The sequence below is a fragment of the Puma concolor genome, chromosome B2, assembly GCF_028749965.1.
Source record: "Puma concolor isolate L17-30 chromosome B2, mPumCon1.1.hap2, whole genome shotgun sequence".
Lineage (NCBI taxonomy): Eukaryota > Metazoa > Chordata > Mammalia > Carnivora > Felidae > Puma > Puma concolor.
This window is the reverse complement of record NC_141671.1, coordinates 63483471-63495550: the sequence shown is the minus strand read 5'-3', so window position 1 is coordinate 63495550 and position 12080 is coordinate 63483471. Positions and strand designations below refer to the sequence as shown.

Here is a 12080-nt window from a genome sequence, read left to right as displayed (position 1 = left end):
AAATATCACTACAAAAGATAATAAAGGTCAGGAGTCGTTTTACCTTGACATAAAAATACAGAATACATGAGTAAGATTTCCCCAGAGTCATATCAAAACTACAGTGAATTCTTTATATAAAGAAGTAGGTTAGAGTGTGGTTGGCTGAGCAAGATAATGAAACGAATCTTTAACTTTCAATTACAAAGATGCAAAGGGATAAAAATGCACTGACTCTGAATGGAAAGCACTGATGTAGGAAAAATCGTGTGGGTGCCCTTAGCATTGTGGCAGCAAGGTTGTTAGGAGTAAATAGTACCATGAATATTTGTGAAAGCATTAATTTGGGAAGTGCTATATAATTAATGCAAAGGATACCTTACCAAATATTTTTTTTGGAAAGCCTGAGGAATAAAAGGAGATAAAACAAAGACATTTTTGTACATATTGTACTCAAATGGTACTTCTGTAAAGAGTTCCTTAGAATAACAGCCACTGTCTGATACTAGGGAATTTTAATTAGAATATATATTCAAGTAATATATATGTAAGAAAGTAAGAAAAAAAGGCTTTCTAAAGTAACAACATGTAGACCCTATTCTTTCTCAACTGTATTTAAACTGGGATAAGAAGCAAAAGCTGATAAAGATCTGGAGACGAAATGAGAAATTCACAGCAGAGCAGTAGTGAGAATGAGGCTTAGGAGCTGGCATAATACAGGAATAATGGGGAGAAAGTTTAGGGCATCTGGGTTACTGGAAATGAAAAATAATGGCTATTAACAATGCTTTCTAAGTTCAAGATTTTTAAGGACAATAATCATTATTTAATGACTACATCAATAATTGTGTCCTTAAGTAGGCTGTATAAAACAGATTAGATAATCCTAAAATATTATGTAAAGATATTCACTCCAGTTATGTTCTAAAAGAACACAGGCCTACTGATAACGTGCAACACCATGATATGATGTCTATTTTCTATGTCACAGTCCAGGGTTGTAACCAAGGTACTAGTACTACTGAAAATAACATTTTTTTAAGTTGTAGAGACAAAGGTGCTTTTCAGAGACATTTCTACCTGGATACTTTATTTTTTATTAAAAAACACTTTTACTAATAAAAAGAAAAAAAAACAAACCTTAAACAATACTTTATGTAGAATGGAGCAGACAAGTTTATGGCTGGACTTGGTTGACCCCTAAACATTCTTCCATTCTTGAGCTTCCATGACTTTATAGAGAGAAGAAGAAACACAAAAATGATAGGGAGAGTAGAATATATTTCATTTGATAACTGGCAGCTCAATCTGAGTTATAGCTTTAAAAAGACACTTTAAGGAACAATTTCATTCTAGCTTCTGTCCAGGGATTCAAGGGGTGGTATGAGGACAGAAGACTGATAGCTTCACAGGGTAAAATTTCTTAAACTCCAGGAGCAAGGATATGTGTCGGACTCAAAAACAAGAATATATAAAACATAAACAGTGTCGTGACTATAGTTAACAATAGTGTATTATATATTTGAAAGTTGCTAAAAGTAGATCCTAAAAGTTCTCATTCCAAGAAAAAATTTGTAACTAAGTGTGCTGATAAATATTAACTAGACTTATTGTGTTATCATCTCATAACATATACAATTATCAAATCACTACTGTGTACACTGAAGTTAATACAATGTTATATGTAAATTACATCCTAATAAAAATTTTAAAAAGAATAAGAAGAGAAAAAATAAATAAACCAAGACAAGCTTAAATGTCTCTAAACTTTGGAGACATTTAAATGGTTGCCAGAGTAGGTTTTGACTTTTCTTTATAGGATACAGATTTAAACATAAATCTGTTTTATTTTTGTAGTTGAGTTCTTGGAAATGTGGTGGAGACATTTTCTTGAACCCTCCTCCTTTCACATCCTGTTTCTAACCATTAGTACATTCTGTAAGATCAGGCTTTAAAATACCTCCAGCATCTGATCTCTTGTCACTATTTCCACTAGCATCCAGTCTAAGCCACTGAGCTCTCTCATCTGGCCACTGCAATAAATGCCCAATAAAAGCCTCTTTATATCCAGTCCTACCCTACTATGGTCTGTTAGTCTGTTTTATTATTATTATTATTATTATTATTATTATTATTATTATTATTTTGAGAGAGAGAGAGAGAGAGGAGGGACAGAGAGAGAGAGAGGAAGAGAGAGAATCCCTAGCAGGCTCTGCACTGTCAGCACAGAACTCAACACAAGGATTGATTCCATGAACCTTGAGATCATGACCTGGGCTGAAATCAAGAGTCAGATGCTCGACTGACTAAGCCACTCAGGCACCCCTGGTCTGTGTGTTTCCACTCCATAGTTAGAATGATCAGGTCATGTTTCTGTCCACATCTTTCAATGGTTTTTCATCTCATTAAGACCTATATTCATATGCCTTCCACAAGCTGGCTCTCCACTCCTTTCCTGACTTCATTTCCTCTCCCGTACCCCACTCAGCCACTCCACCACCAGCTCCTTTAATGCCTCTAACATATCGGGCACATGGATACATGAATACCTTGTACTTGTTCTGCTTGAAATGTTTTGACCCCACATATCACCGTGTTTCATGCTTTCAAGGCATTCAGGTCTGTATTCAAATATCGCTACTTTGATTAGAGGTCTTCTCTGAGCATCCTGCCTAAAATGACTCTCTTCTCTTCATGCTCTATCCCTTTAACATAATGGATTACTGTATTTCTTTTCATATCACTTATAACCACTGGGCATGTTAGATGGTACTTGTCTGACATCTGTCTCTGCTATAAAACATAAGTTTCATGAGAGCAAGAGTGTTGTCTGATTTGTTCCCTGAGAAATTCTCAGAACATAGAACAGAACATGGCATGTATTGGTTGAATAGATGTCTAAGACCCCTTAAGCCAAATAAATCTGTGAATCATTAGCAGTCTATTATAATGACACTAGGAAGCACCTAAAATAGAGTTCTCAGTTGGGTGGAAAGGAGCCCTTAAGCAGTATGTCCCGCTTGATACTAGAGGGGTCTGATATGGGCTGTCTCAATAACCTTCCCAGCGCTTCCATTCCCAGCCATTCGGAATAAACAGATCATAGGAAATACTCTCAGATAATTTCTATTAAATGAGAAGTAATCAAAGAACACACAGTGCTGCATATCATTCCAAGTCATAGTTCAAAACAGTGTTTGAACTATTTATTTTCTCAAGGGAGCCAGTATGCTAGTACCATTTTAAAAAGAAAAGACAAAAAGAGGTGAAAAAAAAAAGCCAAGTATTTTTAGTTTTTCCTTTGTGATCTACATAAAGACACACTACTTGCTTCACGTGTCTAGCAAGAAAGAGCGATAAAAAGCCAGAAAGAAGGCAAGGTAGAATCTGACGCTTTCAGACTCAAGTCTAGCAGACTGAACCAACATTAGGTGCTACAGATAACAAGCAAAAAAAGATGGTGAATTGTGTGTTCCTCAGGTTTGGTGTCAACTGACTGCAAATGTCTGATTTTTAAAGAAAGAAAGTTAAACAAGCGATGGAGATGTATGAACCACAAACCCAAGCAGTAATGGCAAGAAAAATAAGACTAGAAATGGGAAGCCACTTTATTTTGTAATTCATCGTCAGATTGAAGGTTGGTTTTTCAACTGAATATAAGATATTCTACCAAAGAAATGATTAAATTTACCAGTGAGTGTAAGAAATAACATAGATGTGATGTTAATGAGACAGCATTGCGGAGAGAAAAGAGATGTCACAATTGTATTATGCCACTCTTCAGATTGAATTTGGATTCAATTTCAGAAAATATCAAGTATGAATGTTCATTCTGAAAAGCCCAGTATTTCATGTTTCTAAACCAAGAATAGACAGTGATATTTAGCTTGGCAAAGAAAAATGTCTTAACTTTAATGTTTTCAAGACACTGGCCTTACTGGATTACTGGGAAAGAACTGAAACTATACTCTCCAGACTCCTATCTCTTAGGGTTTGTATATAGGGGCAACTTTTGAAATTCCTTACAGCTAATAATTAGAACATTCTTTATTTTGAAATATTATTAGCCTAAAAATACTCCCTTTTTATCTAATACTGTCAACTTTGAATAGTTCCTAAGGAACAGTTGTGAGACAGTAGTTAGTGGGTGTCTCAACATTCATCTATGCCAAGTAAATCCTTGGAGATAATTGTATCAAAATGCCAAGGTTGTAATCCATTGAAAGCAGCTAAAGAGTTCAGAAATTTAGAGCCTGTTCATTGTGTCTGCACTTTTCCTGGAAAACTTTTAAGTTATATCATCAGCGATCACATGAGATTTTTCTTAACTCTTAATACTCTGATCTTGATTAGCAATTGATACTAACTGGAGTTCATTTTGAAATATTCTCTCTTCTACTAATTACAGGTCACTGATCTTATTCTGCCCTATCTGGGACTCTTTGTACCTACTACCTCTGACTATTCTTACTCTGACATCTGCTATGATTATGCTTTTTTTCCTCAGCATTTATTTTTGTTCTATAACTTACATCAACCTTCTAGTATAACATCTAAATTTTATTTGAACACAAAATATATTTCTTAATCTGGTTTACTACTGTAAATACTTGTTTTTTCAGGTAATAATTTATCCTAGAGGGCACTCCATAGCCATATACAGGGAACTTTAATTGATATATAATTGACATAAAACATTGTAGTAGCTTCAGGTGTACATAATTATTTGATATCTCGTAATAAATTTTTCAGTATCCACATGTAACTACATGTAAACACATGTAGTTATAAGTTTTTTGTTTTTTTTTTTCAACGTTTTTATTTTTTTGGGGACAGAGAGAGACAGAGCATGAACGGGGGAGGGGCAGAGAGAGAGGGAGACACAGAATCGGAAACAGGCTCCAGGCTCCGAGCCATCAGCCCAGAGCCTGACGCGGGGCTCGAACTCACGGACCGCGAGATCGTGACCTGGCTGAAGTCGGACGCTTAACCGACTGCGCCACCCAGGCGCCCCAAGTTTTTTGTTTTTAATAAAGGCATCACCTTATATCTTTCCTTTCTTACTACTGTCTTGATAGTTGAAAGAAAGTTTTATCGCTTCAGCTGTTACTTTTATGAAGTTTATTTTCACATGCATACCATAAATTTGACTTCTCTACTAAAGCCCAAGGCCACATTTCATTTTTTCACTTGAGGGTTACACCTGCATCTATACATTAATATGTGAAAGACACTCAAATATCTGTTGGATAAATATAATCTCAATTACTCCTTTCTTTCTGACACCTTAAGGTATGAAATATTATCATTTGTACCTCAGAGTCTCAATTCATAACCATGATTTGGTTTCTATTCTCACTACCACTAACTCAAGTCTTCATTATCTCTTGCATGGATTGTAAAAGGCATTCCAATTTTCATGTTTAAAGTTTTGCTCAGTCAAAAAATAATCCTATTTCTGCTCTAACATAATGTCTTACCAAGCACAGTTCTCATCAGTTCAAGCTTTGGTTAGCTTCCTGTTGTCTTTAGAATTTAGAACTATCCTACACCATGTCTCCGCATGCTTCTCTAATTTTATTTCATTTTTCTTTACTTCCATGCATATGTGTTTTTATCAGCATAAACCACTTATCTGCTAAGTACAATCTCAACTCTGACAACTCTATACTATTTTTGCTAAAAGACTGTTCTGGAATGGAAGCATCTCCTTGCCACTCACTCTTTTCATGTTGAACTCTCAACAATCCAGTCATTCTTCAAAATCTACACTAAATGCTTCCTTCTCTGAGTTTTCTAGATCCTTAAAAGAGAACAACATCTCTTATAAGGGATCTCTGTGCATTTGTTTTGTATGACGCATACCAAAGTGTATTTTATTTATTTATGTAATTCTTTTATGTCCAAAATGAGGCTGCAATCCCTTTGTAGGCCAGAAGATTAGTAATTTATAAACAGGAAAGGTTTTGCTTATACTAAGAGGTAATTTTCTTTTGATTTTAACGAATAGGATCAGTGGGCTAGCACTATGTAACACATCACTAATCTTCCTTGAATTCAATTTGATGACTACAATTCAAGTTCTTTCTTTTTTAATTTTTCTAAATGCTTTGAGAGAGAGAGAGAGAGAGAGAGAGAGAGAGAGAGAGAGAGAGAGAATGAGCGGGCAAGGGGCAGAGAGAGACAAAGACACAGAATCCAAAGCAGGCTCCAGGCTCTGAGCTGTCAGCACAGAGCCCGACGAGCTGCTTGAACTCATGAACTGCAAGATCATGACCTGAGCTGAAGTCGGATGCTTAACCAACTGAGCCACCCCAGGTGCCCCTATACAATTCAAGTTCTAAGTCCAAAACTAAAACAATTAGCTTCTAAAGAATAGTTTATTCTTACCAATACATAAAGTAAATATAAATGCTACCTGAAGTTATTGTGGAAAATTGGTGGCTAAAAGCATAATAATAATAATAATAATAATAATAATAATAATAATAAACATAAACCTATAAAACACTTTGCTAAAGGTTTAGACAAGTTTTCAGAATGATGGAAATCCATGCACATGCCCCATGGCTCTAATTATGTGAGATCATGAACTGAGCTGAAATCAAGAGTCAGATTCTAACCTACTGAGCCACCCAGGCGCCCCATATCTCATACATTCTATTCTGCCTTTGGAACAGCAAACAGCTAGCCCTCAAATAATGTACTTTTCCCCCCTTTCAGTGCTTCACCTTCTTTGTTTTATGTTACTGCCTCCAAAAAATCTAAATATTTCTGAATCATGAGTCTGATTGCTATCCTTTGATTCTATTTTATACTCTAACAAACATAAAAATGGTAAAAGAATGAACAGTTTCAAGAAAGAGTGGTTAGCAAGGCACAGAGGAGATGAAGGTTGAAATATGGGAGGAGATTTAATTTGGCGATTGGGAGTTTCCAGAAAGCTTTTCTGAAAAGAAGTTTCAAGGAAGTGATAAGGGAAACACTGAGCTGCAAGGGATTGAAGAGAAAATATTTACAGAGGAAAAACAAAAAGTATGTTTAAACAACTCTTCAAAGAATATTTTTGTTGAAGAAAACTAACTTTAACTCCTATTGGATAATATTAAGATATAGTCCCTCTGATCTAATTGACAACAATCATATTTTAAAAAATACATAGACAACTTGTCTTTTATTGAAACAAAAACCTATACCTATACAGCATATTTAGACCATTTAGAATACAGTTTTGCAACAAAAGACCTATTGCTAATTGGAATATCTGTGCACCATATCGATTTTTCATATTTATTCATTCAGATATTCATTATATAATTATATAAGCTACTAGTAAGTGTTCATTAACTTTCACTTATTATAATTATCATGTCTATTTTGAATGTCACATTCATATGTGAATATGACAAATAAATATTCTATTTAAGCTCAATTATTTTATAAGTATATTAGCTTGTTTAACATCTTTGTTCATAGAATATATTTTTCAAGCTTTGTATTAAACTTTTAAGATGATAAGTCTTTTGATAAACTGATCAAAGCTATGGGCCTGCTCCCTCCAAAAATAAACATGCATGCATTTATACCAAAATGTTCATGGATTTTTACCATATAATAGCATTTCATTTATCAACAACTGATATAGATAGGGACATTTTTCAGGAAAAAGAAACTTCAAAATTTTTCATTAGAACTAATTTTGAAGAAAATCTTTCCAAGAAATGTCACCCATTTTCTTTCTATCTTAACCAGATTATAGGCACTTTTATCTTGATGAATAAAGGCCATGATTTTAGACATAAATTATTACACTAAGTTTTCAAACTAATGTTTTCAAAGGGGAGGAAAGAGTTTGTTCCTATATGACAGGTTCCATACTCTGCTATATTCTTTCAGTACAGCTTTGTCTTTATTATTTCAGCCTTTCGGCTTTTATATTTACTACGTATGTGCCTCTAATAGCACTGTCTCTGCTTCCAGCTCATTTTACCTAACCTGGGAACCAGAAAACAGAATTCTGAAACTATATTCAAAGTTTAAATACAATAGGCTATCAGCAAGGTTCTGAGACACTCTTATTACACTGTATGGTCTTTATGATATTTATTTTTGGCTTTTCAACTCTGTCTCTCTTCAGGAACGTATCTATAGCCCAGAAAAGTGAGGTGGCTATGTATGTGGGCTTTATGGAAAAAAAAAAATCTCTTTAAAAGATATGATGATCTCTTATGGTTCTTTAAGTAGTCCTAATCCAACATACCCTGAAGAAAATGGCCCTAAGGAATAAGCAACCTTTCTTAGTTACCTATTCTCTATTTATTACTCACAAGCTGTGGGTACATGTGCGTTTATATGTGCACACACAAGAGCGTGTATGTGCATTGAATGTGTGTGTACATGTGTGTATGCTCAGTATAATGAGCTCCATGTTGAGTAATTAATATTTGGACTTAGGATGTAAAACAAATGAATGACAACTCATACATTTCACACTTTGCTACTGTAAATTATTCTCTGTGTGTGTCCTTCTCCAAATCATTGGATATATAAGACAAAACAGTGTCATCATATTTTATATATATTAGCATCAAATTGGATAACATGAAGAACATGTAGAATAAGTAACTATTATCTATATTATCCAATTTGATACTTGTGGATTGTGATGGTTCATTTTATGTATTAATATCACTGGGCTAATGGATGCCCAGATAACTGGCAGAACATTATTTCAGGATGTATCTATGAGGGTATTACTGGAAGAGATTAGCATTTGAATCAGTAGACTGAGTAAAGAAGATCTGCCTCACCAATGCAGGCAGGCATCATGTGATCCACTGAGAGCTGAATAGAACAAAAAAGGCAAAGGATGAATGCTCTTTGCTTGAGGAGAGGCATCCATCTTCTCCTGCCCTGGCACATTGGTGCTCCTGGTTCTTGGACTTTCAGGTTTGGACTGTAACTACCTAATCAGCTTTCCTGGCCTCCAGCTTTCAGACAACAGGTGGCGGGTCTTCTCAGCCTCCATAATTGTATAAGCCAATATCCCCAAAATAAATCTCTTTCTGTATACCTACTTATATCTTAGGGGCTCTGTTTTTCTGGAGAACCTGACTAATATATGCATACACTTTGGAAAAATTCCAAAATATTATTGAGAATAACCTTCTAGTCATCAAACTACAATAAGACAGTCTCTGGGCTAGTATTGGGAGGAAATCATTAATAAATAAGATCTCTTTTAGCTAGTATAATAATGTTATACAGAATATAACCTTTTTAAAAAAATGTAATTAATTCCACATAAATGACCAGAAGGCCAAATCATACTGTTCTTATACAAGATTAAAGACAGTACAGGACAATACTGGCTTTATTTGCAGTACTTAATTGCTTTGGGTTACTATGCTTAAGACACTTCTTAAAGTTTAGTGATGGTAAAGGAAGTAGCCAAACCTATATAACAGAATCTTAATGCAAAAAATAATACACAAAGTTTTCAAATATGTAATTTTGGTAAGTCAAAAGACAGGTAAAGAGTAATAAGTGTTAGGGGCGCCTAGGTGGCTCAGTCGGCTAGGCGTCTGGCTTCGGGTCATGACCTGAGGGTCATGATCTAGCGGTTCCTGAGTTTGAGCCCCGTGTCGGGCTCTGTGCTGACAGTTCAGAGCCTGGAGCCTGCTTTGAATTCTGTGTCTCCCTCTCTCTCTGCCCCTCCCCTGCTCATGCTCTGTCTCTCCCTCTCTCTCAAAGATGGATAAACATTAAAAAATTTTTTAAAAAGAGTAATAAGTGTTCATAAATCATTTAATCTCCATAGTCAATTATACTAGTACTATAAAAAATTTCAGTCTGTTATTCAGTGTCCTTTAAGTCTGAATCTAAGTTTACTAGACTCTGAGATTGGCATTGCTTCTATTATAGGTTTTTCCAAACTGAACAAATGCCATGTATCAATCTGATACTTTTAACGAGCAATGCCTTTAGGAATTAGATGTTAACATTTACAAAAAAAGAATTAAAGAAACAATACCTCTGTGTGTTTTCCGCTTAGTTTTTCTTGCAAATGACTTTGAGAATGGGCTAATTTGCCAGAGCAGATTTCACGGGTCCCCCTTGCCACAGAAGTCAGGAATCTCTTTGGAGAATGGCTCCACCTTGAATAACCAGCATCTCCAGAATCTCTCTAGTTCTTCCTTCTATGTGCCCAAAAACCCAGAACCCGATACACTATCCCTTTTCCTACAGGGTTGATCTTTCCTCTCTTTGCTCAGCCGCTTTTGGAATAGACGTTTAATTTGGACTTTTTCCGATTTCTGAATTTATCCTACAACAAACATACTATTTTTGGTCCCTTTTTCTTCTCATCACTCATTGCTTAGAGCAAGGGACAGTTCACTCCATTTCTGAGCCAGCACAAGCTGCTAAACCCCTACTCAGATGATAAATCTGGGCCCTCAAACTGACTCAGAAAGCGTATTAAGACATAATCTAACCGTAAGGCCTTACACTGCATGAAGATGGTATATGGGCATGGAAATGGCTCCTTTAAGGAATTGCATAGGCCTTCCTCAACTAAATAATATTACCAGTAATTAGCTATTATCCACTACAATTTGAGGTTATCCTGATGGAAAATATCTTAGGATCATACAAGTCCCTATAGGGATAAAGTACCTTCAGAAGAAATCAAGTGTAAAGTAAAGTAAACCAGCAAAATCCTTATTCATATATATATATATATATATATATATATATATATATATGAATGATACATATATTTTATATACATGTGTGTGTTTGTGTGACCTGTACTAGTTGTACTCCCCTAGTTAATCCCTCTACCAAGTTAGGTGTCTTCCTGATCCAGAAACTAAAAATTAAATATACCATGAATAAGAATCTGAGGTAAGATATGTTTATTTAAACACATAATTATCTACATCTCAGTGGTCTTTATGTGAAGACTGCTAAAGCATGACAAATGACAGAAAGTCTGAATCACAGCAATATTATAAGAGGAAGCTTTAAAGAAATGAGAAAACTGTAAACCTATATCAACTCAATGTGTACAATATTTAAGAATACTGTTTCTTTGCTCTTGCCGTTTTTTTTGTTTTTTCACTATAGAGAGTGATCTGCCATTTGGTTAACATAACTGCTGTTGGCTCAAAGTAATTGTTACACCATGAAAGTGTGTGCAGGTTTTGCTTCTCTGTGTAATTCTTCCCTATTAGAGACAATTTAAAAGCAACTAAAGGAAGAAATATGTCTTCATTTCTCTGGCATCACAGAATCCACTACAGAGGGACCTGAGAGATCCACTGTGTCCTAGAAGTTACTCAGGAAAACTGCAGCAGCACCAACAGCACCATGACCTTGATCCTTACAGGTATTCCACAACCCATGCTGATTCACTACTTCATTGGGACAGCTAGCTAAAAAGTAACCTGGCATCCTCATCAACAACGTATGAAGATTACGAAGACTCACTTTTTTAACAAAACACACAATATGTATTATGTATTTTCAACATTAGGTTGGATAGCAATGAATATTTGGCAAATGGAAGAAAAGGACACATAATCTCCTTTATGTATACATGTACAGATAAACACAAGGTAAACGCTATATATGAACCCATGCAAATGTGTGTCCGTCTGTGTATAATGTATATGCAGTTGGGTCTATCGAAAAATCATACACCAAGTATCCATAACAAATTACTTACATATACCTGAAGATATGAGCAATGGATATTACACTTAGAAATGTATGGCTCAGATACTTGCAATTTTTTTTTTATTTCAGTAAGATTTTGGAAAACAATCTTATTTCTTACCTACATTTCCAGTCATTAAGTATGAATTCTGAAAGTCCATCATCCCCATTCCAACAATGTGTATAAAATCTTCAATCACCTGCATTAATTCTATAGAGCCAGGATAAATCTACAAAAATAAGCAAGGGTTAGAAGGAATAAAAAGTCTATATAGTAGAATATGTAACAGGAATAACAAAAACTACATAATGAGGTCATAAATGAACTCTGGTTTACTTGAAGAAAATTCTGCACCTGGCAACAGTTGTGTTTTTGAACC

General features: G+C 35.0%; 1 protein-coding gene across 4 annotated transcripts in view; it reads right to left on the bottom strand.

Moving 5' to 3' along the window:
* ADGRB3 (adhesion G protein-coupled receptor B3) overlaps positions 1-12080 on the bottom strand; it is a 731624-nt gene that overhangs the window by 334874 nt on the left and 384670 nt on the right. For all 4 annotated transcript variants that reach the window (XM_086707169.1, XM_086707168.1, XM_086707167.1 and 1 more), the window contains one exon: positions 11822-11930. In XM_086707169.1, coding sequence (XP_086563295.1) covers positions 11822-11930 — 109 coding nt within the window. The remainder of the gene's footprint in view (positions 1-11821; positions 11931-12080) is intronic.